Raw genomic sequence first — 27,566 nt, 5'->3', positions numbered from 1 at the left:
TGTCCTGGTAAACCGGAGGAAGCAGGAGTACTCGGGGAGTGCGGGTTCAGGATTTTGGACGTAAAACCAGTTTGCGTGCCAGCCTTTATTTGAGGTCTTGAAGGGCATGGAGAAATACTTTTGGCTTAGTGTTCCTCTGAGTTGGAAGCCAGCGCCCCCAACCACGCATGGTTTGCTCTTATTCGGTTGGGGCTTGAGGAAGAAGATTTGGCGGAATAAGGCGAAATGAGGCCTAATGCCCAAAAAAGCTTCGCAGGCATGAATGAAATTGGCAATGTGCACTATGGAGTTTGGATTCAGGTGATGCAGGCTAATTCCATAGAAGCTTAGAATTCCTCAGAAAAATCTTGAAGTTGGAAGAGAAAATCCACCATAAAAGAAGTGAGAAAATACCACGACCTCGTGTGTATCAGGGGTTGGAAACACTTCGCCGAATGCTGGTCGCCACCCGATGATCTCCTTCGTTGGAAGAACGCCATGCGCCACCATTTCCTTCAGATTCTCCTCCGTTACTTCGGAGGGCGCCCACTGACTCTCGAAACTTTCTCTCTCTTCCGCCATGGATGCGAGTTGAATGGTCTGATTCGATCTGAGAAATAGCTGGAGGGGATTGGGGGAATCGGTGCGGTGGACGCGCGGAGAAGTTTCATAGATTTTTGAGAATGGATTGGGGCGGATTGATGAACCCTAGCTTCATCGGTGCAGCTCTATACTGTAGCAAGGAGTGGGGAAATGGCGAGAGTTTCGGCGGGGAAGACGAAGTGTCGCTTGGACTTCGGTGTTTTGTTAGGGTATCGGGAGTGCTAATGGGCCTGGGCCTGTACAGTACTTCAGCCCAGTGTTATTACCAGCGTGGCCCGTTGTGATCCCTAGGGACTTAGGCGCCTTTTGCTTTGGCAATTTGTGCTCACAATGATGTGACCCAATGCTGTTAAAATCCTTTTTAACGCAGTTTGATAATTCTTTGGAATTACCACGATGCAAACAAAAAGGTGCCCAATAGAAAGGTGTTATACTATTTTTGTAAGCTTTATTAGGCTGCAAAAGCTGTTTGGGTTGATTCGAGATGACTAGTTTATTAAGAGTCATTCTCTTGGCATGTTATATGCTTATTTTGATTGTGGTAAGGGTTATAGCCTAGGCTATTAAACTTCTTACTTATCATGATTTTTATCGTATTTGGTGGATCATTTTAAGAGTTTCTTACTCGGATTCTTGTCAAATATGTCTTTTTATGGACCTTTTGAGTGTTTATCACTCGGGCCCTTTTCATACTTTTATTCTTGATATATTCAAGCTGAGAAGCAGTCGGCTGGGTATTTTACTGAATACCCTGCATGCTTTGCTATATGATGTTTGGTTGTAAAACCACTCGGTTCTTGACTACATGTTTAGTTTTTCAACTAACCACATAGTCGAGGGCTACATCTAATTAGGTGCATCTACTCGATGCACCATATTTTATTTTCGCCCTTCACAGTCTTTGATTTTAGTACTCGGCAGGCCAGAGCAAGAGGAATTGAAGCACTCGGATTATTGCTTTTTGTTCTGAGAAAGCTATTTCGTCGACTACAAAGGTCTCGGGGGCTACTGTGGAGATTATGGATATCCCATATCTACATGGCAGTTATAGTTTTGTTGGATACACGGTATCAAATATAGATAGAATATCTTTATGAGGACTCGGGTTAGTTTCTAAACTTGTATGTCAGGAAATACCCGAGATCTTAGTCGGTTACGATTGTATTTTATCTGTAATCACATATTCCGTTAGGGATATGGACTGTATTTTGTAATACGGACCCCTTCCCCTATATAAGAGGGGTCCGGGTTCCTCTCAGGACGACTCTTTTCCCCCAGATCATACGATCAACAATATACTCGGCGGAATTATCCCCGGATAGGAGTAGGGTATTACATCTTGAATAAGAAAGTCTGAACCTTTATAAAATTCCTTGTCTCCAAACCCATCCACTTTTCTAGCTTGATAGCCACCCTTTTAAGTATTGCCGAAATCTTGTTTCGACACCAATAAACTGCACATTCGAACAAAGACTTAGCTAACCATATGCTACTACTGCGAGCGCCGCCATTGGTCTCCCTTAGCCTCAAGGAAGGAAAAAAAAAGGGCTTGTTATTGCGTTGAGATTTCTAACCTAATGGTCGTTTTCTTGGAGAAACGTACGTGTTGCGTCTTTAGTTTTATTCGTCCGTGTGATCGGTGCGTTTTGCTGACGCCAATGGTTGTCGCTAGCTTGCTTAATATGAGTGATATATACATATAGCTATGTGTATAGTATACTATTGTTAATTAAAGCTTCTTGTTGTATGTTTATGGGTTATTTCTTGTAGGCTTCTATTTGTCAACGTAAATAACTTACGCAAGCAAAACATAGGGAGTACCTTATACAGGCCCATCTAGAAACTGATTGACCTGCCGCTCATGCAAATAAAAAAAAAACAAACCCATAAAAGAATTAACTTTGATCAATATATAACATAGAGAGTGAATATACTCAAGTTGTTCAAATTATAGTGTTAGCTTTCGATAGAAACTGGGGTAGTATCTTCTGTCGGTAAATCATATTTTTCTAACGGTTTTCGAGCCACTTGATGGGTCGATAATGGTAGTGGGGTGCGCGCTATATCCCTTAATTTATCAAAATAAATAGTAAAGAGTGAAAGTCGATGCGATGATTCAGGTTGAAAAATTAACTCCCATGTGTCGTCACATACTTTGGCGAAGAATTTACCCGACACTGGGAAGACAAAATTTGCAAGTGCAACCTTTTAAATCAAAATCACTCGGTTGAAAAAAAACTACCTTTTCTTTACAAAAGGGATGAATTGAAAAAGCCAGCTAACCAGGCGAGGACAACGGATTCCACGACAGCAAGTGGAATATGATTCATGATCAAACAAAGTCCAGAATTTATTTACATCCAACTTGCTTGCAAACGACTGCAGGGACTGGGGACCATCAGCATGACAGCATCAAGGTTGAGATTCTGATCAACTTTAATTGGTTAATTAACTATATATTAGCCATTGGTTAATTAGGCTCTCCTGCCATGCTAGCTCCATGTATGCTAGCTCCATGTATCTCCCCATTAGTTAATTAATCAAAATCAGCAGGCTAGCTAGCTGTTAACATATCATTGGTTTCAGGTTTATCTAGCTAGCAATTAGAAAAGAAAATTAAAAGTAAAAGCTGACCAAATTAGTAGCTCTAGAGCATTCGCGTATGGCCGCGTATTTGAGACAGGCGTACGTCGTTCATCGCAGAAAGTCAAATGTGCTGGGAGTAGCTGACATTTGATTAGCTAACTTAAAATTAGATCTTAATTGAATCTAATATACAGACAGATCGATCATGAACAGTAGTGTTTGTTTTCAGAGGTATGGGGATCTCGGATGACAAACAGTTGGTGTACTATTTAGGTAATAAAGAGAAAAAAGGGACAATTAATATCGAAATTGAATATTCCAATTTGATCCACAAACAGAATGGATGTGCCTGACTGGTTGAGCTAGGCCAACGAAACATAAACATAAAACATAAATAATTTAAAAGCAAACTTTTATATCTTATTTATTCCTATTGCCATGATTAAAAAAACCTCTAAAATTAAATTTTAGCTGCGACCGATAAGTCAACAAGCAAACAATAAGATCATATAACTTCAGCTTGATCTATTCACCTTATTAGCAGATAAACTTAACTCAAAATTCTACCCTTTACCAAAATGGATCATGATGTCACCGCTCCATACGTAAGGACTGAAGTAACAAGTTCTGCCCGGGCATGCAAGCTGGGACTATTGGCCACAGTATAACGTACACCAACTTAACAGTGTAATTAATTAAGCTGTTGTTTTTTTTTTTCCACGGTGCGTTGCACCTTGCCCGTGAACACACACATACATGCATTTTCCTTGGGCGCTGTCTGTCTCAAATTAAAATTAATTAAAGATGCAGTCAATTCAATGGTCAGGCATGCAGCCGGGGCCGGATTAATTATGTACTTGCACTCCCAAACAAACGAGACGACTAAATTAACCATCTGGCCACTCACAAATTGATCATATATGTGCTTCTGTCGATCATGTACTATTATTGTTACTAGTTTATTGTTGGTAATGACGACATGAACACAAGTTGACCTGGAGATGCATCTAGCTAATTGATAATTAAGCTTGGGCTCTACTGCTCTAGCTTACAGGTGAGGGGAAGAAACCTGATGGCTGATGCTGGTGCTGGCTGATTCGATCGACCGCAAACAGAAATTATGCAAGCGGCGACGCAATGCCACGTCCACTATTTTATTCAGTATTAAGTACTAATTAATCCAGAGCTTTGCTTGTTTTTATGTGGTGTAGTGTTCTACTTGATTAATGCATTGCTTGTTACTAATTTCCACCAACATGATAGTTGAGCATCGTCTGTAATTAGGGGGCGATCAAAATGATTGGTCTACTACTCTACTGTACAAGTGATGTGCCCATCAATACACATATATGTATGTAATGTTTATACTTATCACCTTTTGAAGCTAGCTAATATATACTACCTTCACCCAAAATATATGACGTCATTAATTTTTTACATAACGTTTGACTATTCATTTTATTTAAAAAATTAGTATAAATATGAAAAGGTACAAGAGTTAAAACTATAGTTTCTTTATCATAAAATAAGTCACAATAAAATAAATAATATTTGCATTCTTTAATAAAATAAATGGTCAAATATTATTAAAAAATTCAGCGTGTCACATTTTTTTGGGATTGATGCATGGAGTATATAAGTCATGGTGTCATATATATCCCTATCCTATTATACATGGACAGGATCACCAGAACTACGCTTTCAATTGAAGGTCCCATGAGCAAATAGGGTGTGTTAAGGGACTTGTGGAATTAGGACTCTGGTCATATATGTATCAATAGAACTTTCACCCCTGATGCATTTCAGGGCTATCAACCGTACTGATTGGTTTGCTTCTTTCTTAATAATATTATTTTTTGTTAATTATGTGCCAGTATGGTCCATGTTATGATGCCATCCTTTGTTGTACATGTTGGAATATAGATATACTATAGATCTGGCTTATAAAAGATACCCTACAGTACAGCTAGTTTTTGTTAACACACAAGAGAATCTGCAGCCTATTATTAGACAAAACCTTTGATGCTGATTCGATCACAACCGCGGCGCCACATACATTTATTTTAGGTAGAGGGAGCTTTCGTCCTTGCATGTTTTATTGGCTGTCATGCTGCACCTAATCCATCAATCAATCACTAATTAACTATAAATGTCAAAACTGCCTTCTTAGCCCCTCTGCTTCCTTCGATGGCAAGTGGGCCTGGGCTGCCAGACCACCCTGTTTCTCAAATGGGTAGGAGTGTGGCTATAAGTAGGTTCCCCAGCACGTGAGCTGGTGACTCATCTAATTGGGTCTTTGATTACATATAATGCAACTTGCAACTTTCTTTTATTAAATTCTCAAGTAAGATTAGTGTTAATTGATCTTAGTTAATTAGTGCATGCATCACATTTAAGTAGATGTCATGGATGATGCAAACATCTCTAGATCCCACCGTGGAATCTCCAACGCTCTTCCCATTTGCATAAAATCAAAACAGTAGTAGTGTTTAAGACAAGTGATTAGATTATTATTGACGGAATCAACCAGGTGTACCAGCAAGATTATTGGACGAATTGGAAATAGTATATTCCTTTTCCAATGAATTTCGTGGTAAAACCTTTGGAATCAACGTACACCGTTTAGTACCCAATTTGATTGGTTAAGTGAGGATGTATAAATATTTCTACATGGTATAAACTATTTTGAGATGTCAGTAGTAGTAGCTAGATAGTACAACAATTTTGCTTGTGTTATTGTAAAATCCATGTGCTATGTATATATGGTTCCTGTGCAGAGCACCCAATGATCTCTCATGCCAATTGTAATACTAGTAACTTAATTACTCACTCTGTGAAAAACAAAACTTCTACTTACGAATTTGGATACATGTTTTGCCCAGACTCAAACACATAGGTTGATTTTTTTTCCAAGACATAAAAATTATTCTACGATATTTGTAGTGAGAGCTAGCTATATGCCTTCTAATCAAGAACAAAATATCTGTATCACAAAAAATACCCTCCAAAGAGAGAATAATAAATAACACATACCATCTTGTATAACTTAACCACGGTGGCAAGACAAAACAAATAATTTATAATTGCTCACTTTTGGAAGAAACAATAACATCATCAAACCAACATAGATAATTCAAGATCCCCTATTTCCATCTACGTAGAATTCAAAGATTCCAAAACAGCGGTACGGGTATGCGGCAAAAAGAAAATTCTCCATATTTTCGTCAACCACATAACCCAATCGACAATAATGCGTAATAGACCAAAACCACACGCAAAACCGCAGCGTCAACCGGCCAGAGAAATAGAAAAAAAAAATAGCCCAGACATCACATCATAATTAAAGTGATTACATCGATAGGACCATTAAATAACCCAGAGATTACGACCCTAGTTTGACAAAACGAGACGAAAGAAAATGAATATACCAAGAACGTTGGCTCTTCGAAACCGCATAGGAATTAAAATCTATTGTCACGAGCCAAGGGGCGCAGCCATCGACCCCGTCGTCTCTCTCTCATGGCTAAACAAACATCCCTAGAGGCCAGCATGACAGCTTAGTGCTAATACGTGCTAGCTTTGGTAGTACAAAACTATAAGGAGAGTAGTGACAGTGACATAGCATAAACATATATGGGCACCGAATAATTAAATCTGCCGGGAAAAAAAAATGTGCGAGTGGCCGTCGCCGTCAGGAAATTGCCATCATCCGTGACCCATCATGCGGCTCATGCGCGCCGCGTCGGTCTCACCAAAGGGAGGAGACTAAACTAAACCCGCGACTATTTCCACGGGAAGTGCTACCCTGTGTGAGGCTGACATGTGGGGTCCCAAAAGATTGACCCACGAAGTCTGTGTAAAAGCGCGTAGGAAATGGGTGAAGAGCAGGGTCGGAATCTCGGGCGGGCAGCCGCAGGTCGCCGCGTCTGAACCGCTGGTTACTCCAGTTGGGCCGGGCTTCTGTCAGTGACTGAAAGGCGGAACCGACGGATATAGCAAAAAGGAAGAGAGGACCCGCGAATTCCTTCGCGCCACGCACGGTCGACTAGCCACCGGTCACCGACACGTGGGGTCAACTCGTGGGGCCCACTCACGCGAGTCCTTTTCGCCGCATCGGAACAGGTCAGCCACGTGGGCCCCGCGCCAAAGGCGTGACGTGACGTCCTCCCGCCCCGCACCGCCACGTCAGCCGGATGCGGCGTTCCAGCGCCGCGAGGAGTCTCCACGTGCGCGCGGGGGTCGCCGGTCGCCGGGCCGGAGGAGCCACCACCAACCACCGTGATGAGCGCGCGCGGGGCCCACATCGCCATGGTCGAGTCGCCGCCGATCGTCAACGCAGGCTGCGTCGCATGGTGGTCCAGCAAGGTCACATGCATGCGTGGATGAATCTAGCCGTGAAACATGGCTGCGAATATGCGATAGGTGCTGCAAAAATTGTGCATGGTGCTGCCCATGTGAAACATGGAGATGCGAATCTCCTGTCAGGAAAATGAAATCCCGTCAAATTGTTTGAATGTGAAAAAAGCTTTTAAAGTAACCTCGAACTGTGTAATTAGAGAAAAAAACATAGTAGATGCTGGTCGTATCATCCGTTCTCTCTCCGAGCAGTATTGTATCACCCGTAAATAAAGTACGGAATATGTTTAATACTAGCTTTCGTAGAGAAAATTTCTCCGTCACAGTTTCGTCAAGACATTTTAAAGAATTATTCTACCTGCTGGCCACCTTGCCATAAACGAAAGTTGACCAAACTTTGAGTATATATTCATAAACAAATCACCACCATAATTAAATCAACGGAATCACAACTAATCAACGCTAGTGAGATCAGCGAGCCGTAAACCTATATACAACAAACAGATCCACGGCTCGGAATCTCCATGGCCTGTATTTACCACCAAGACTCCGGGACCCAGCAAGTGGGCCCCACCACATGACATCCCCGAACCCCCGGTCCCACCTGCATGCATGACATCCCCAAGGCCCGGGCCCACCACATGACACATCCAAAGCCACGCGGGCCCCACCTGCCAGGTGCGCGCCCTACATATTTTGACGGCTCAGATGCGGCCCAGGCCCACGCCAAAACAGCTGACGTCATCCATGACAAAATACAATCCCAACCCCCCTACCCCACATCCGACCGCCCACACGTCCCCCCTGCCCCCTCCCGATGCGCGACACGTGTCAAACCCCTCCTTTCCGGTCAACCGCACCACACCGGGCTGCCGCGCGGCCCAGCCCAGCAAGTTGCACGTGCGTCACGGCGACGCCTCCTCCCCCAACCAGTCGACACGTGTCCCCCCTCACGGGCTCTATATATAGGCCCCCCTCACGGCGGGGTAATGTTCCATTCCAAACTTTCGAAAGCTTCCATTAGCGACTAATCCAGCTTTCGTTAAGGGTGATTAGTGATTAACTCAGGACTAATCAAGGTTTAGATTCGGAGAAATTTTATTTGTTTTTGAATGGAGTGCGGTGGTGCGCTGCAGCTGCCGCCGGGGTTCAGGTTCCACCCGACGGACGACGAGCTGGTGATGTACTACCTGTGCCGCAAGTGCGGCGGCCTCCCCCTCGCAGCCCCGGTGATCGCCGAGGTGGACCTCTACAAGTTCAACCCATGGGATCTCCCCGGTAAGCAAGAGCAAAAGCAGATCGGATCGAGGAAATTGAACTCAATTCGTGGGTGTGCTAATGGCGGAATTGGGGATTTGGAATTGTTGCAGAGAGGGCGATGGGAGGGGAGAAGGAGTGGTACTTCTTCTCGCCGCGGGACCGGAAGTACCCGAATGGGCAGCGGCCGAACAGGGCGGCGGGGACGGGGTACTGGAAGGCGACGGGGGCGGACAAGCCGGTGGGGTCGCCGCGGGCGGTGGCGATCAAGAAGGCGCTCGTCTTCTACGCCGGGAAGCCGCCCAAGGGCGTCAAGACCAACTGGATCATGCACGAGTACCGCCTCGCCGACGTCGACCGCTCCGCCGCCGCCCGCAAGCTCTCCAAGTCCTCCCACAACGCCCTCAGGGTTAGTACTATTTAATCATCTCTTGCTTTCAATCATCTCTCCTCACTAACTAATTTTACCCCCATTTCATTTTATAAAAAAACAGAAAAGAAATTGCCATATTTGTTCATACAGTGGTCTCAATCTAGAGAGCTCTAGGAAGATATGGGCAAATCAATCATCAATACTAGCTGTAGTAGAGGTTTGATAAAAATGATTTTTAAAATTTGAGAAAGAGAATTTGAAAGGTGTGCCAAATTGGCAAGTTGCAGCACGCCTGAGTTGTCGCTTTCGTAGCATGGCTGTAGCCGCTAGGTATAGGTAGATCGGATGGCGTCATGGCTCACGCACGCGCAGATAGAGACAAGCCCGCGCCCAACCTTTATCGAATTTAACGTCACCTCGGAAAACGTAATCACACCGAATTTACCAAAATCTTTTTACCACCACCACTCGCATGCATCCCACATCAATCTTGATCACTTTGCTAATAATTTCAATTACTTTTTTGGTTAATTTTTTTTGCAGTTGGATGATTGGGTGTTGTGCCGAATCTACAACAAGAAGGGAGTGATCGAGAGGTACGACACGGTGGACGCCGTCGAGGACGTGAAGCCGGCGACGGCTGCGGCGGCGGCGGCGGCGAAGGGTGGTCGTATCGGCGGCGGAGCGGCGGCGATGAAGGTGGAGCTCTCCGACTATGGGTTCTACGACCAGGAGCCGGAGTCGGAGATGCTGTGCTTCGACCGGTCGGGGTCGGCGGACCGCGACTCGATGCCGCGGCTGCACACCGACTCCAGCGGGTCGGAGCACGTGCTGTCGCCGTCGCCGTCGCCGGACGACTTCCCCGGCGGCGGCGACCACGACTACGCCGAGAGCCAGCCCAGCGGCGGATGCGGCGGGTGGCCCGGCGTCGACTGGGCCGCCGTCGGCGACGATGGCTTCGTCATCGACAGCTCCCTCTTCGAGCTGCCCTCGCCGGCGGCGTTCTCCCGCGGCGGCGGCGACGGCGCCGCCTTCGGCGACATGTTCACGTACCTGCAGAAGCCGTTCTAATTAACGGAACGTGACGCCTCTGCAAAGTTAATTAGCTCACTAACCACTGTCAGGTCGATCGTGTAATTCTTTTACCAGTCTAGGGTACAGCCAAAAAACCAAAAATTAACCGTGCTCGATCAATCGATGATCGCCTCCACCGGCAGATCAAAATCAAAGCAAAAAATCAGGGAGAATTCTTGGTACTTCCAGTACCTCTCGTCGACACCATGTGTGCAGGGTTTTCTGCACCGCGAATCCTCGCTCGCCGCATCGTAACGGGCGAGCGAGGTTAAAAATGGTGGAGAATTCAAGAACACATCCCTGATTTTTGTTTCTGCCGGATGGGGAGTACCGTGAGCATGGTAGAAATGACTGGTAAAATTTTCGTTGATGATAGGTAGCCATAGTCGATGTAACCAGTCGATTTTTTTTTTTAGTTGACATGCCTTCCTGATAGATTCAGAACAAACAATAGAGAAGAGAAGAGAAAAAAAAAACACAGAGGAGAAATTCAGAGACCAAAGTTCAAAGTTTTGGAATTTTCAGGGGCGCCAGCAGCTGATGGTATTGTCAGTCGTGTCTAGGTTCGTAGAGGAAATTAAAATGTAGAAGAACGGGTACTTCAGTTCACTTCAGGTTCGTTCGTGCCAAACAGGTCTCTGACACTTTAGTTAGGTTTTGATTTTTTTTCTCTTTTTTTGGGTTTTTTGTCGTTTGGTAATGTAATGTAAGGGTGATTGCGACATGGTATTTATGTGATTAGAGTCGCTTTCAGTTGGGTCTCTCGCGTGACCTGGAAAACCAAATTTTGTAATGCAATTATCGGTAATAATAATAATAAATAGTGCTGTAACTTGTAATTATAATACTGTTTCGATCTCTCTAGCCCTCTCACCAACTTGGGTGTAATTATCCATTGAGATTACAGGGGTTGGCTGGCACAAGTACAAGCTGGAAAACGAAAGGTGAGCTGCATCTTGCAAGTGTGCTGTGCCATACTGCCATGGCAAAGATATATATTGCAAGTGTTATTACAAAAAAACAGATAAGATTTGGCCATGCTGATGGTTGCCTGCACGAGCATGGCGAATGGTAGTTATTAATTAATAGCTAGTTTTGTTGCTTACTTTTTGCCTTTCTGGTAATTTGGGATTATGTGTTAAATCTGTTGGTGCTGAATCCATTTATGCAGCTGTTGGGAGATGTCATGCATGCTACTATTGAACCTTATTAATATAAAAAGGGCGTCATCGGCTATGACTTTGTGTTTATTTTTCTGAAAAAGAAGTGGTGTGGTGACAGTTGTTTTTCTTATGGGTGTCATCAAGTGTCAAAAGTCATAACTCTGTGCCAATAACACAATTATCTGTAAGTAGTAGCTTCTTTCGGTAGTATGTATGTGACAGAAACTTGCTATGGCAAACTGCCAATCAATAATGTTAAAATGCAAATGTAGATTGTAGAGATAATTCAATTGTTGCAGACAGATCAATTGATCATAACCCATTGATTCGGTAGTGGTAGTATATTACTTTTACTGCTCAGCATTTCTGTCTACCTAGAAATACTACTAGTTCAGGTAGTCAGATATTCAAAATGGCTTGCACGGTTGCACCTGCAATCTTCAGAGCTCATTGATTTTGTTCGCCGTTTGGAATTGGCTGCTTGTTTATACATGTATTTAGCCATGCAGTGCAATCTGTACAGGAAATTTTGTCTGAAAGCATCGATCAGAGTTTCTGAATCTTCCGAGTGGATTTTGATCTGACAGTCACCATGACCCGGGTTTGCATCGTAAGTATTGTTTGCAATCTGCTCTCCAGTTTTTCACAGCAAGACTTTAATCAGTTTTTTGTTCTTCTTTCTGAGTTGTTACAGGAGTTTTTGCTAATCTGTTTGCATGTTGTAAAATAGTATTACTTTGCTGATGAGAAGCTTTACTATTGCTTGATACAAAGCCGGCTAAACATTCTCTGCTTACAAGAAACATCAAAAGCACCAGACTAGAAATCGATTAGGCATACTCCACCAAGTAAGTTGCAGGCTTTCATATATGTTCATCCAACATCACTGACTCAGCATCCTAGCTTTAGCTAGGTTTCTTGAATTTTATAAACAGAAGGTGCACAAATGCAAGAATGTACCTGTAGTTATGACTTTATACACCACTACTTTTGAAAATGCAATTAGCACATGATGAACTCTATACTGATGATGCAGGAAGAAACAAATAACCACAGATTCAGACACCTATTTCTGCGTTCAATCAATTTAGAAACCCGGTGTAAATAACATATGCTAAAATATTACTTCATTTCATTATTTATGGGCAGAAGCATACATGCTTTATCATTCAGTTCTTTTCTAAGATATGAATGCCCCTTTCTGTTTCCATCTATCCTCCCTGTATTCTGGTTTACAGTTTATTCAGAGACGCGAAGTGATCGCAGACGCAGAACGGGGAATTCTATCGCACTGATAATTGACCCATCCGAGCAGCAATCTCTCGCTGTCATATATGACCATCTGATCCAGCATTGTAATTCCTGTAGAACAGTAATCAATCGAAATGTTAATTACAAAGATTATGCATATGGTGGTGAGCATGTTTGAATGTCTGAACTTCATACCTCCAATTAAGTTTGTTCCAGCTAACGACGGATGCTCCTTTGATCCATCAAGGATGCCCAAGCACACATGGCCCTCTTGCTGCCACAAACACACAAAGGATGTTAGTTGTTGTTCCTTCAATGATTTGTTGTCCATTACTAGCTTGTATCGTAATTTGAGTTGTTGAATGCTTACAGAGATAATGAGGTAGTGCTCAGGTGGGATCTCCAAAGTGGCCTTCTTATCGCCATCGGCAAATTTCAGAGACAGTGATCTGAAGCACTTCTTGACTTCATCGATAGTTCTGATTTTATCCTTACCTTTCCAGCATACAGTAAGAGCCCGATCTTTTTCTTTTACCTCAGTAAGAAACTTACATTCCTTGCTGAGAGTGGATTTCACCTGCAAGAGCCACATGACATGAGTTCTGCTGGATGTTCTCTGCTCAGATGTCCATATTGGCGTAAAAATATAAAAGGAAATTTGTAGTGTGAAGCATACTACTGAGAGAGTCGCGTGGTATGGCTGCAGAGCAAAGTAGGTGTACGTGGCACCACTATCAAATATGACTTCCATTGGCGCTGCGCTTATCGGCTTGCTATTTGAATTGAAATGCAAGGTTCCTTGCCTGGGTGAATAGTGCTTATGCTCTCTGGAATGAAACACAATGCCATGTAATATAGTATGAAATTGACTGAGAAAAGTAAACTAAAAAGCTCAATCATATCCATCTCTAACTTTGCGTTGTCACCGACAAGCACTTGATGGGCAACAGTTCCTACCTGTTCATGGGGGACCAGGTTACACCTGAAGTTGGCACCTTGGCATCCCCAAAGAAGAGGAAACCCTTTCCTTTTGAGCTGATGCAATGGCCCAAGACATGCTTGGTGATCACCCCCTGGGACTTGAGCTGTGAGAGCAGCGTAACCTTTCCTCTACCGAGCCCGAGGATGCCGTTTACCGGTGTGGGCACATTGTGATTGTTCTTCCCCTGATTGTACCCACAGCTACATGAGCAAGCAAGCGAGGGTCATCAGTCATCACCGTTGTTGTTGGTGTGTGGCACTATAGTGACATCAAGCAAATGCGCAATGTTTCGGCTTGTGGTGGCTTACCCAAATGCGATGCTGGTAGGATTGGTGCCATTGCTTGCTGGGAGGGAGAAGCTGTCGACGATGAGCACGCCAATGGATGACCCACCAACATACTGAATCCCATAGTGACATTGGTTCTTGGGCCCGCATTTCATCGGCTTTCTCAGATCAGCGTACAGGTCGGCACACCGTTGTTCGGTGCATTTCACCGCATATTTTAGTTCTGGCTTGTACAACCCGTGTGGTACCTGTGTTGATTGTGAGAAAGGGTTGACAATAGCTGTAACTGAAACTAAAGTGACATGTTTGCATTGCTGATTGCTCATTTTTTAGCCTATTCTGAGTGGGAGTAGAAGCGAATCATGCATATTTGCAACACAATTCAATCTTGAACTCCTATGCTTCATAGAGCTAAAATGTGGCATGTGAGTGTGCCCTTATTTTTTTGAACGAAACTGCCAATTAAACGAGGATAAAATAGTGAGTGTGCCTTGTTGCAATTAATGCAGGGGTAGTCGCACTGCAGCCAGGTGAGGGTGCTGCCGGTGTCGATGTCCAGGAAGTAGGGTTTTGCCGGGTCGCCGATGTTCATGGTGACGAAGAAATGGCTGCAGAGAACAACAAAAATGTCAAACATTGCACTGAACATTGGACACACAAAACGTTGATGGGTTCTCTGGAAAGAAGGTTTGCTTACCCAATAGGGTAGACGTTACCGTGGAGCTCCAACACCACGGCAGAGGATGGCGGCACCAGTTGGAGCAGGAGAAGAAGGCTGGCGAGCAGTGCCAACCTTGCAGTCATGGTGTGATGGAGGTGGAGCTCTTAGACACAAGTGCTGTGACAGCCTGAAGGGCTATACTTCTTTCTCTTTTGAAACTCTGTTCATTGGGATGGTCTGAGTGCAGAAGGGGATGTGAACTTGTGAAGTATTTATAGGCCTCGGCATGTCTTCTCTCTGTCTTGTGTACATTCTGTTTTTCCATTTCATTTTTATTATTTTGTTTTTAATTTTCGTAATTCTGGGTTCCAATATTGAATTTGTACTCTAGTGGCAAGACAGGGTGACAGGTGTTACCTTTCTGTTTGGAGTTTCGTGTATGATAGCTTCAGAATGTGGTACACCTCTATCATCATGCGTAACACCCCAGCTTCCATGGGTATTAGGATGCATTAGAACATCTGTATATAGATAAATTTGCAATAAAAATCTTTTTAGCAAAACAGTATATTAGCTGCGCATGTGATTCATAACAAACAGACTGCTAGTGATAGTGATCATTGAGACTAAGGTGGCTAACAATATCAGGCTCGGTCAAATATGAACATGTTTTGATTTTCAGGCACTGTACAAAGCTAAGATAATCTTTGATTTTCTGTACATCTTGCTCTAGTTTGCAGTTACATCGCTCACACGAGTATTATGATTGACTTGTAAACAGAGAGTAAACATCTACTGGTAGTCGATTTTGAAAAAAATTGCAGAATAGAGATGCAGACTGAATTGGGATGTACTTAGTAGCAAATGATAATATTTTAGGATATGCATGCCAGTTGATACTTTCAAATGATATGACGAGGCAGTGTTCTATAGACTAGTCAGCATATTTTTTTTAGCTCCATATTTGGATTTGTCAACTTCAGAAAAGCCCTGTTCTTGTTCTTCTTAGCTATATATGATATCCATAACTGCTCTGTAACTGCCACATTTGTACACATTATTTTCTGCAGAATATTCTAATCAGTGTGAATAGCAATCTTCATGTGTCCATAAACCATAGGGAGAAAGTGTCCGTTTCCAGTAATATAACTGCATCACAGAGAAAAAAAAATTCTACTTGAGTAATCTCATCGCTAATCATTCATGCTACAGCTAAAATAGTTGTCGTTTTTTTCCTTCCAATTTTTTTCTTCAAAAATATTATTTGCAATTCATGCATATCAATTGGTTACGAAATTTATAGGATAAAATTCGGTTTCAATCTCCATCAACTAACAAGTTTTTGGAAGTTGTCTCTGTGTCTTGTTACAACTCTAGCAGGGTAGCACTCTTATCAGCGTGCGTGCTGTTAAAAATTCACAGATTTTTTGTAAGGGTCAATAGCTGAGATTAGTAAATAATGGTTACTCATGATCATAACTGGTAGGCATCTACTTAACTACAGCTCTTCTGTTCTGTTATCTATACTAGAAACAGACAAAACAATGTAGTTTGTGCAGACTGTCACCCATCATCTTATACTTATTTGTTTAATCGTTATTGATAATTTTAAGTGATCTTAGAAGAATTAACAATATGATTATATATTTATGATATCAAGGGAGAACTTATGCTAAAGGTAAATGTTGGTGTGTATGTTAAAACCAACTGTCAGATCTGGAATCCAAGTCTGTTGCATCCCAATGTACATAGAGGTAAACTAACTAGAGAAGCATATTGCGATTAAAAGGATAATATACTAAGTAGCTATAATTAGTTATGAGCTATCACAACACACAAGGTTGTCTCTAATACACGGTTACAACAGAACAGACTTGCGTGCAACTTGGTAGAACTCCTGCATAAAGATTGAACAGAAATGTAGCCCAATTTCGTTCAGAATTGGTAGGACCCTATGTACTATCTTGACTTGATTTTGCTCATTTGATATAGATCTTTCTTAAATATGTAAGATTGATTCCAATATTGGTGAGAATAAGAGTAAAATGTTCACAAGGTTTTGTAACCGGCATTAGATATGATTGGACAATAGCTGTCAATCCGGTAATCCAATCCTAGCTAGAAGACATCAACTGACAGCATTTTTGTTCTGACGATGTGAGACCAGAAATAGCAAGATCACAATAGTATCTGCAACTTTTCATATACCTGATATATCCATCTGGTTACTCAGCAAAGCAAAGCCTTCAAGTGATCATAATTGAACCCATGACACGATGTGAATACAAGGTGAGGATTAATCTCAAATCTAAATGGTCAGAATGTGTAACAATATACCTTGTGTTCGATCTGAAAATTCTCTATGTATCCAGTTAACTGCAGACTTCCAAGTGTGCATAACTGCGTATAAATACATGACAGTATACATGTCAGAAAATCAGCAGTGCCTTTAAGTTGCTCGCTTAAGACCAAATCCATTTCGTCTCGAATTGTTACTGAATCCTGTAGCACAAGAATGTACTGAAGTGTAGTAGTGCTCACTATCATACATGCATTGTGACATTGTCTTGCAGGTCACAAAGAAATTGAACAATTGTAGAACTGTACTGTACAAGGCTATCTCACAATATACCTGAATGTTCCAGACTTCAGTACCAATACAACACAGCAGGGGTGCAAGGTACGAGCCCGTTGCCGGAGATGCTTCTCGCCGGGCTGTGGCTCCGACGACCTCCTCAGCGCTGGGTTGTTGCCTCTTGCGAGCCATCTGAAAGGAGGAATTGGGGGAAAAGGGTTAGGGTTTAGTTGAGCGAAGAAGAGCAGAGATGAATGAATGTGGCCGCAGGTGCTCACCTGAAGATTCCGGTGGAAGGTGATATCTCGCCGGCGATCAGCACCGCCGCCTCCGCCGCGCCGCTGGTTGCGCCGTTGCGCGTCTCCGGCGAAGTGGAGCTCGGAAGCGGCGGCGGCCATACTCTGCTCTGCTCTGTTTTTCCAAGCGGCGGAAAGATCTGCACCGTGCAGCCTTGATCCGACGGTTCTAACGACACCGATTAACTCGGCTTTGCAGACCAAATATGTAATTACGTAGAGTTCAAGGGTCTCATGTGCAAATTATTCGTTTGACCGCATCACATCACGTGCCCTAATAATGGCCGCACAAATGAGATCGGACGGTTCGTGACAGCCGGCATTTGGCTCACAATCAATGCTAGGGTACAATAGATCATTTTTGTTGGCTACACTGCATCCATGCTAGAGAAATTGATGAGCTGGGAGTAGGAATGAGTGGAAAGAGAGTGAAAGCGAGCGACTAAATAAGCGTCGACTGCTCACACTCTCCAATGTGAAACTATCAACGCTACCACATCTCCTATTGGCTCTCTGCAGTAGCTCTATTCTCACAGACAGAACGATAGGGAGCAAAAGGATATGGACAGACGTGAAAAGCTTAGATTAAAAAAAGAGTAAATTACACTCACGGTGCATCAACTTAGCAGGTAGGTGCAATTTGATGCAAGAACTTAAGAAATGAGCATTCTAGTGCAACAACTTGATAGGTAAGTGCAATTCAGGACAAGAACTTTATAAGCGATCGCATAAATGCAACAACTTGCAAGATATGTACAATTTTGATACATTAAGTTAAGAAGTTATGCGATAACTTAATTATTTGGAGCACTTTTTTAATACATATTTAATTTTCAAGTACTTATTTTGACAATATACTAGCGTGGACTTGTATATAACCATATTTATATTTTTATCCTAACAACTAATAACTGAAAATCAATTAAACTGGATGTAAAAATTATTAGATTTCGGTTGAGATTTGGAAAGGTGAAGAAAACAAAAATTCTTAAAGATAATTGGATGTAAATTGGATGTGCAGTATAAATCTTAAGATTAAATTTAATATTGTAAAGTAATATCCGTAGGACTGCTATGTAATAGCATACTGGCATCGTGAAAAAAAAACTCACCTAGCACATGCTTAGCTAAGTTGATGCACTAAAATACTAATTTGTCAAGTTCTTGTACTAGAACGCACTCACTTGTCAAGTTGTTACACTCGAACGTTCAATTTTCAAGTTATTGTACTATATCACACCCACCCGCCAAGTTGTTATACCGTGGATGCAATTGACTCTTAAAAAAACTAAGAATAGATGCATAGGAACTTGGGTGTAGATGATTTTACATCTACTTATTGTACAAATACTACTCTTATTCAATATTTCTATTACTGATGTGGAGATTTTTGGAGCCAACAATTGGCTATACTATTAAATTTGCTCTTATTTGGATGGCAAGTTCACGACTACTCCATCCGTCAAAAAAAGTCAAATACTTTATTTAAATTCGTAGCTAGAATTTAAATTTATTTAGGACGGAAGGTGTATAGTCCACGATAAGTGAAGCCTAGGCCTACATAGAGATGGATGGCTCGATAGCCGTACATTTTTGGCTTAGCCCCCACCGGTCAAAGACCCAAATTGTTACCGTCGCTATTTCCACATTTTCCTTTTATCTTTTGGATTATTAATTTATGATGGTATTCTTTCCACCTGCATGAAGATAACTAGGAAACTACTATTGGCAATACAAACCTTTAGAATGATTAATTTGATTATATAGTTTGTTGTAAATGACAAACATGTCTGCTAAATGTGTCAATCATAACCATCATAATTCACTTCAATGTAACATTGGAGAGACGGGAGATAATATGGAACCCGTCGTCTCATCATAAACAGTATAATATCATCATTTTGTAAAAAAAATAGGAGGAGAATATAGGTCAGGGACTTGTTATCAGGCTCTATTACATGCTCATCGATCCTTCACTTCTTTTGTCTATTTATCCAGCCATATATGTGTTTAAGAGTACAGACTTTATTTGGATTGCAACAGATTATATATTGGCAATCTTCAGTTACAACAGTATACAGCCATTTATTATTACCAATGTGCTGAATAAAGATCATGGAAAGAAAGACATAACAGACTTAGTAGGGCTCCGACCGCATGATCCACGGATCCATCCAAGCTGTTCTCTCTCGTTATCATATATCACCATCTGATCCTGCATTGTAATGTCTACAAAACAAAAGAAGGTAAAAAATGCATTTGTCACACAAAGATGCATGTGATGGCTAAATTTCAGAAACTCTGGATGCTGATGTGAACTTAATTTGTACCTCCAATTATGTTGAAATTCAGTCTAGATCCATGAAGGATTCCCAAGCACACATTCCCATATTCCTGGCACATATATGCATGTAAATTAGAGAAACCTTAACAATCATTTTCAGTAAAAAGAAGTGGATTGTTTCTAGTTAATCATCAATTGGGTTGTCGAAATACTTAAGTCACTTACAGTGACAATGAGGAAGTTTTCAGGAGGGATCTCCATGACAGCATTGTTACCAAAGTTCAGCTGCAATGACTTGAATTCTTTCTTCACATCAGACACAGATTCGAATGCCTTCTGCCCTTTCCAGCACAGTGGAAGACTAGGATCTGAAACCTGTTCAAGTGAGGTGCTGCTGAGACCACCTTTGATCTGCAAGGTTATATTCACATTTCATTAATTAATATTAGCCAATGTTTCCTTTGTCAAATTCATGACAGATTGAATGTATCAAGGTTGAAATTAATTTACCGCATAAACAGTTGCTTGGTATGGCTGCTTAGTGAAGTATGTATATGTACTTCCACTGTCAAATACCACATCCATCGGGTTCATGCCTAGTGAATGTCGTCTATCGAAGTACAGTGTTGCTGAGCCAGGTGAGTAGTAATTCCTGAAAAAAAAATTAAGAACAGTAGTGTATAATTTTTTAAAACCAGATGAAAGGAAGTAAAGAAAAATATTACCGAAACCTTGCAAGAGACCTTTTAAGGTACTCCATCTTACCTCTATTATATAGGACATTTGATAAATTCTAGCCATTGTTCATTTATGTCTTTTTAATTTCTAGCTAAAATATGTGGGCTCCTTCAAAATAGTAAATCATTGAACATAAAAGGAAAGAATATTAGATGATTATCATACCTAGAGTTAAGCAAATAAGACTCAATTAATTTGGAAAACAGTTGGTATGCATGTCGATTTGAAGGATATTCTTTTAATATTTACAACCAAGTATATATAGACATGGTTCAAATATTTGCATTACTATTGTGTATTATATATATGTGTTACTGGAAAACAAAATATTTTTTAAGCATTTGAAACAATGTTACTAGCACAATTTGGAGTATTGTATTCTAAATACGATTCAAATTTATATGCACAAATTGTCATGACACACATTATAATTCGAATCTATATCTACAGAATATGTAAAATGTTATTTGCCTTATAAACGACAATTAGTGCTTTTAGTACCACTTGGATATTTGTTGTTTATTTCTTTCTTTGTCATGTACAATTACCTCCCAAGTGGGTAAGAGTAACATTAACAATTTTATTAAGGTCAACTGGAGTGTATGGTCAAAAAAAACTTGGAACACTAAATAAAAATCTTATTTGAAAACTATTAATATTGAATTATACCAACTATATATTTTTTTAGATAATACCAACTATATATGTAAATCTGATATAATCAATTGGCTAGCATGCCTTCAATCTAGCCAGTACACCTAGATTCACATTAACATTGGCTCATTGTATGAACCTGCAAGCACCCAAAATAGTGAAAGAAATAAAGAATGGATTAATTCAGCAGGATAGCTTTACTTGGTGTTGATATTGCTATGGGACATAGGGACCCAAGTGACGCGTGAAGAAGGCACCAAGTTGCCATTGTCGTCCCCGACGAAGAGGAGGCCCCCTCCTCCGGAGCTGAGGCATTGCCCAACCACATGCTTGGTGATGATCCCAAGCATCTTGAGCTGCGATACAAAACTCACCTTGCCCCCCTATATATCGAGCCCAAGAATGCCATTCACCGGCGATGTTTGCTGGAAGTTCTCTCCGACGCCCTGGTTGTACCAGCAGCTGCATGCACCATCAACCTTTCAGCTACGGAAATTTAAAAGTTTAACCGAATCTTGTTGCACCAATGCTTACCCAAAGGGAAGGTTTGGGCGGGTGGCGATCCTAGGCAAGGAGAACTGGTCAACGATGAGTGCACCGATAGTTGATGCCCCATCGGCGTACTTGATCTCATAGTCGCACTGCGTCGGTGACATATGGTTACCATCACCGGACCGACCGTCCTCATGTAGCGCAAGGCAGAGCGGGTCATCGGCTCTCACCATGTTTTGCCCTTTTGGTTCATACAGCTGGTTTGGCACCTTTGGTGTGTTTGTGACATGTAACAAGAACCACCATTATGCATATCAAGATCAAAACCACACACATGAGTACATGACTAGCTAGCAGCTAGCTAGGCATGTATGAATGAATGCACATTCATACATCTTGATATGAACCACCTAACATAAAATGTGAACATAATTTTTCTCATACTTTCCACTAGGGCACACTAATAAATCCAAAATTTCAGAAATTTCGACCATCCTAATAGATTGGCAATTCTTTAACTAGGATTCTTTGCCAATAACTACCTAATTCCATGATTTAATTAACTGCAAGGTTAGGCAGAGATTCTACGCTAGGTAGCTACACAATGAGCTTACTTCTTAAAAAGCTGCTACCTCCGTTTTTCACGTATGATGCCATTATTTTTTTTATAAATATTTGACTATTCGTCTTATTAATTATTTTGTAAATATAAAAAAAGTTAAGTCATACTTGAAAGACATTTGATGATAAATCAAATCACAATAAAATAAATGGTAACTACAAAATATTTTTAATAAGACGAATTGTCAAATGTATTGTCGTATAGTATTAAAAACCGAAGCGAGTATACGGGGAGATTAAAAAGGAAAGATGCAATGCATTTGGAGTGAGCAATAATGCATGCATGCATGCCTGGTGGCAGCTCTGACAGGGAGCGTCGCACTCCACCCAGGTGAGGTCGCTGCCGGTGTCGATGTCCAGGAAGTATGGCTTCGCCGGGACGCCGATGTTCATCGTCAAGAAGAAGCGGCTGATGCATGCAATAATCCGAAAAATGCAGATCAGATTATCAACTAATTAATCAGCCAAAATTGTGAAATGTTTGCACATGCATGCTGCAGAGCGTTTGGAGGATGAGGAGGAGGAGGTGGCCGTCTTGCTCTTGCCTCGCCTACCCAGAAGGGAAGACGTTGCCGTGGAGCGGGAACACCATGGCGGCGGAGGATGCCGCCGGCGGCAGCAGCAGCAGCGCCGGGAGCACGAGCAGGAAGCCGGCGATCGGGGCCCACCTGGCAGCTGCCATGCCGTTATACAGACTAGCTAGCCAGCTAGTGTGACCTACTGAGTCCTTAATTAATTAGGAGTAATTGGTATGGTGAGAGAGAGAGAGAGACAGAGAGAATGTGAAGCTTGTGTAGTGTGACTTGTGAGGGATTTTATAGGTGCTCAACCCAATTACTCCCTCCGTTTCACATTATAAGATATTTTAACTTTGATCAAAGTCAAACTGCTTTACGTTTGATTAAGTTTATAGAAAAAATAGTAATATTTTTAACCCAAAATAAATTTATTATAAAAATATATTTACTTATTAATTTAATAAAACTAATTTAGTAATATAAATATTACTATATTTATCTATAAATTTAGTTAAACTTGAAGCAGTTTGACTTTGGCCAAACTAAAAAAACATGTTTGACTTTGGCCAAACTAAAAAAACATGTTATAACCTGAAATGGAAGGGAGTACTAGCTAGCAAGCTGCAACTGGCAGGCGTCAGCCCTAGCACACAATCTGGATGGGTTTGTGGTACGAAATGGCAGTGGGTTCTAAACGATATGTGTGTGGATTATTTTGTGCCACATTTATATAAAAAGCAATTTCTTTTAATACTTTTTATAGCTACATTTCTTATATAATTTTTACTAAGCTATTCGTCAGATATTTAATTCATTATTATGACCATTTTTTTATACTAGCATAATGCACGTGCATTGCAACGGGTCCTAATTATCTAATATATTATCATGATGCTAATTTTGCTGTCATTTCGTAAAGATGAAAATTTTCATAATATTTTTTTGTCATATTTTCCTTTCGACTGGATCTATGACATGTGGAGGCTAAGAGACAAGCAACAAACAGTTCATGGATCTCGTATGGTAGTTAGGTAGTGGACCACCACCACCACTACCATCTTTTAAATTAGTAGATGGACAAGTTGTTGTAGTGAGAGTCACACTGGTTACCCTCACACATGAGAGGGGCATGGCTGGTTCTTTTTTTTAAAAAAATATCATAAGCACTTTATTAAAACAAGAATCGAGGGGAATCGTACATCGTCAAACTGAAGCATTGAACAATCCTCATCGAAAGTTTAAAAATTAAAATTCATAAACACTTCACTAAAACAAGAGTTCAGGAGAATAATCACAAGTACATCCTAAAACAGAATAGCTTAAAGCATTGAACAATCCTCATCGATAGAATGGCCAACAAAAATAAGGAAACAAACTTCCTAATGCAACTGATCAACAGTGGTAGAGTAGCAGATTGGCAGGGAGCTACGAGATTGCCGTGACAACTGCATCGTTGGACGTGACATGCACTCCACTCAATAAACTAGTGATCCCTTTCAGCTGTTTTCAAGGGAATGATACAATTCAGAGGTTTGTACTGAGCCATAGATTTTGGTGTGAGCTTCACTCGGCAAATTAAGAATATCCATGGAGTACACCACTGAATATAATCCTGCAAACCATGGTTGCACAAATGGTCTGTGCTCAATAAATAGTGACAAATTAACCCTGCATATATATTGCTGCTAGGAGAAAAAAAATGAAGATGATTCTTAAGTCCTACCAACCATATTCGCAAGAAAATTCGGATGGCAGTGAAGAAACTGATCCTGCCTTGGAACTAGACAGGAGATTGAGAAAGAGGCGACTTGCAAATTATGGCAGCAAGATCCTGGCCATTGAAAGCACCCAGCTGCCCAACCAAAAGTTGCTAGCCCTGCAAAAAAAATCATGACAAACTAAAGTTGTTTGATCAGCGATCAGATCAACACTCATATCTAATTAATCCCATAGTGAGCAAATCTGTATATCTCTTTACAAAATCTATCTATCTATCTATCTATCTATCTATCTATCTGGTAGCTTAAAAAGAGGATCGGAGAATAGAAATTCTCAGAGTAATAAATCAAAGAAAAATGATAAAAATATTGGCCGTCCGATCATAATAGATCTAACTTTTAATGATGTAGATCAATTGATGTACAAAGTAATTTGTAGAGAAAATATAATTTACATCTATTGAAATATAAGCTAAGATTTATATCATAATATAAATTCAGAAACTATCATACAGAAATACAATTCTATCTATAGAAAAGCATGCTAATTAGAGTTGTATATTAAGTTCAATTTGACTTTTAAATCTATTGTGCAGAAATTATGATTATATTATTGAATCAAAAGATAATTTGTGTACCAAATCCAAAACTATCTGCCAAGTTGCGCGGGACAATCCACTAGTTTGTCTAAAATAATCCGAATTTTCTGCCCATGGTTCTCGACATGTAAAAACCCGGTGATCGATCTCATTGCTTGAGTAGACATCATCTCAATTTTTTGAGTACATACAGCATACTACATAGCACATCTTATTTTCTCAACCATTTGGTCAAGCAAGCAAGCAAGCAATGAGATGAATGTTCAACAAAGAGAGAGCTAATGGAGGTGATGCTGCAATAACTTGAATGTTCAATTTGATGAATCCTCAACATTATTGGGAGGGCAGCAGCAAGAGTCTCCGAAACCGGGAGAGCCGTCCTGGCAGAAGGCTCTCCCGGGGTCACGGAACACGCTCTTGCACTTGATCCTGCACGCCGGGATGCGGCTCCGGCAGCCGTCGAGCGGGCGGCAGAGCGTCGCCGAGCCCGGCGGGCAGCAGCACCTGCCGGTGGCGGCGTCGCAGTAGGCCTTCTCCCTGTCGCCGCCCATCACGGCGCACCTGAACTGGCACACGTCGGCGGCGCAGTTGCCCGGGAACGCCGGCGACAGGTCGCCGCATTTCCCCACTTGGATGGAGCCGGTAGTGGCCGTGGCGAGGAGCGCCATCGTCAGCGAGGCGACCACCATGAGTGCCATTTGAGAGGATCCGAAATTACTAGTTTTCCTGTTTGTATGTGTAGCGTAGTTTGTTCTAGCTTGTTGTGATTTGATATGCTCCCCTTCAATTTGCTTATATAGACTAAGATACCTCATCAGATCAATTTACACTTAGTATCAATTAATTACTACCTTTTTTTTTTGCTCCCCATTTTTTTCTTTTCCCGGAAAAAGGTTATTCGATTTCTAACTTTGTACGGGTTATTTACCATGTGCATCCTAACTATATATGTAGAGGCCAGGAATGAGTAATTGTATCATCTGGATATAATTGTCGATTTAAGATTAATAAAGCTCCCTTTATCTTAAAAAAAAAACTTTGCACTGGTAGTTCACTAAATTGGTTGTCATTTCTTAAAATATAATGACATTTATTAGCTTCTATTTTAGAGTTTGTGTTTTTTGCAAGGTAATTAACTACTCCCTCCGTCCCACAATATAAGGGATTTTGAGTTTTTGCTTGCAACGTTTGACCACTCGTCTTATTCAATTTTTTTTTGCAAATATAAAAAACGAAAAGTTGTGCTTAAAGTACTCTGGATAATAAAGTAAATCACAAATAAATAATAATTTCAAAAAAATTTGAATAAGACGAGAGGTCAAATGTTATAAGCAAAAACTCAAAATCCCTTATATATTGGGACGAAGGAAGTAGGATTTTAGCACCTGATATATCTAGATGGTTATACTAAGAAGTATTAGATTTCCCTAAAAAGATTATCATCTGAGTAATTTTTATATCTTAAACTGTATGTTGAGATACTATATATATTTAGTGGCTGGTAATTTGTTAGTATGTTTTTTTAGGAAACACTGTAGGAGAAGCACCCACAATAAAAATTATATTAATAAATTGAAAAGAATAATTACAAACGGGTTAACCAATCTGAGCGAATTTGTCTATCATCTACTGAGAGAAGAAAGAGGAAAAGATAAATGTCTTTCTTAAAGAAAGGCCTCCAAGAAGAAACAGAGGGAGAAACATCATCAAGAATTTGTTAGTATGTTATTAAAACAAGACAAAGGAAAACATCAATAATATTTGTCATTCAACTTACGACATTGGTCGATTTTCTTCCATCAACTATGAAACCATCCATTATTGTTAGTTAAGTGTCAAATCCATATATACATTAAATATATCATTGCAGGAAGTTTGAGAAAAAAGAAAATATCATTCCTGGGGACAAGTGGTCTTTGACAACATGATGTCTAGCTATATATACCCAGAGCGATGATACATGTATTATGACCAATTAACAGTAGTAAACAAATAAAGAAAATATTTGAACCCAGACTCATTCTTACTTTTCATCTCCCTTCTTCCCTCTACTACTCTCTCAATTAGTGGATGGAAGAACTTATAGCTTCCATATCTTCCTCTCCTAGAGGTTTTGTTTTGGTACAATCTATTTTCTGTAGGGGTCCATGTACTGTAGACATATATAGATAGATAGATAGATCGATAGATGTAAAAAATTTAATAAAATATATGTATTTTTTCGGTGGGTCATCGGACAATTTATAGTTCATTTATAGCACTTCTATTATTTTTTTAGTCAGATAGACATGATGAGGAAGGGATGGAGGCAGCAGTGTGGGTGTCCCGAGTAGAGATGGCGCCGCCGTGGTGGTCGGGTATTATGCGGTGGCGCGTTTTGGTGGCGCTTGTGATGCGGTCACCAGCACTAGCTTCAGCTACGAGAAGATGCGGCGGGTGGCGACCCAGAGAGCCAAAGTCTGATAAGGAGGAAGCGAGCACAAGGTTGGCTTGGTGCAG

At 41.1% G+C, this 27,566-nt stretch overlaps 2 protein-coding genes and 1 pseudogene across 6 annotated transcripts; 1 reads left to right on the top strand and 2 right to left on the bottom strand.

Annotated features, from left to right (window-relative positions):
- The first annotated feature begins 8,534 nt into the window (after nucleotides 1-8,534).
- On the top strand, nucleotides 8,535-11,075 carry LOC127755315 (NAC domain-containing protein 71). The gene is made up of 3 exons (XM_052280972.1): nucleotides 8,535-8,802; nucleotides 8,895-9,190; nucleotides 9,698-11,075. Exons 1-3 carry the CDS (start codon nucleotides 8,637-8,639, stop codon nucleotides 10,223-10,225), a joined length of 990 nt encoding a protein of 329 aa, XP_052136932.1. The 5' UTR covers nucleotides 8,535-8,636; the 3' UTR covers nucleotides 10,226-11,075.
- A 1,377-nt stretch (nucleotides 11,076-12,452) lies between these two features.
- LOC127754135 (aspartic proteinase Asp1) lies at nucleotides 12,453-17,557 on the bottom strand. 5 transcript variants are annotated; one of them, XM_052279605.1, is made up of 13 exons: nucleotides 17,426-17,557; nucleotides 17,205-17,339; nucleotides 16,910-16,972; nucleotides 16,781-16,816; nucleotides 14,990-15,721; nucleotides 14,609-14,885; nucleotides 14,402-14,519; nucleotides 13,933-14,159; nucleotides 13,600-13,824; nucleotides 13,319-13,469; nucleotides 13,013-13,219; nucleotides 12,838-12,916; nucleotides 12,453-12,753 (listed from the first exon to the last, which is right to left on the bottom strand). In XM_052279605.1, exons 6-13 carry the CDS (start codon nucleotides 14,713-14,715, stop codon nucleotides 12,635-12,637), a joined length of 1,233 nt encoding a protein of 410 aa, XP_052135565.1. In that variant the 5' UTR covers nucleotides 14,716-14,885; nucleotides 14,990-15,721; nucleotides 16,781-16,816; nucleotides 16,910-16,972; nucleotides 17,205-17,339; nucleotides 17,426-17,557; the 3' UTR covers nucleotides 12,453-12,634. The 5 variants fall into 5 exon arrangements, with proteins under 5 accessions (XP_052135565.1, XP_052135563.1, XP_052135564.1 ...); XM_052279603.1 differs by having other exon boundaries at nucleotides 16,781-17,339; XM_052279604.1 differs by having other exon boundaries at nucleotides 14,990-16,972.
- A 1,999-nt stretch (nucleotides 17,558-19,556) lies between these two features.
- LOC127754650 (aspartic proteinase Asp1-like) lies at nucleotides 19,557-22,914 on the bottom strand (annotated as a pseudogene).
- Between the last annotated feature and the right edge of the window lie 4,652 nt (nucleotides 22,915-27,566).

The sequence above is a fragment of the Oryza glaberrima genome, chromosome 11 (genome assembly GCF_000147395.1).
Source record: "Oryza glaberrima chromosome 11, OglaRS2, whole genome shotgun sequence".
NCBI lineage: Eukaryota > Viridiplantae > Streptophyta > Magnoliopsida > Poales > Poaceae > Oryza > Oryza glaberrima.
This window is presented reverse-complemented; position numbering and strand designations above follow the sequence as displayed.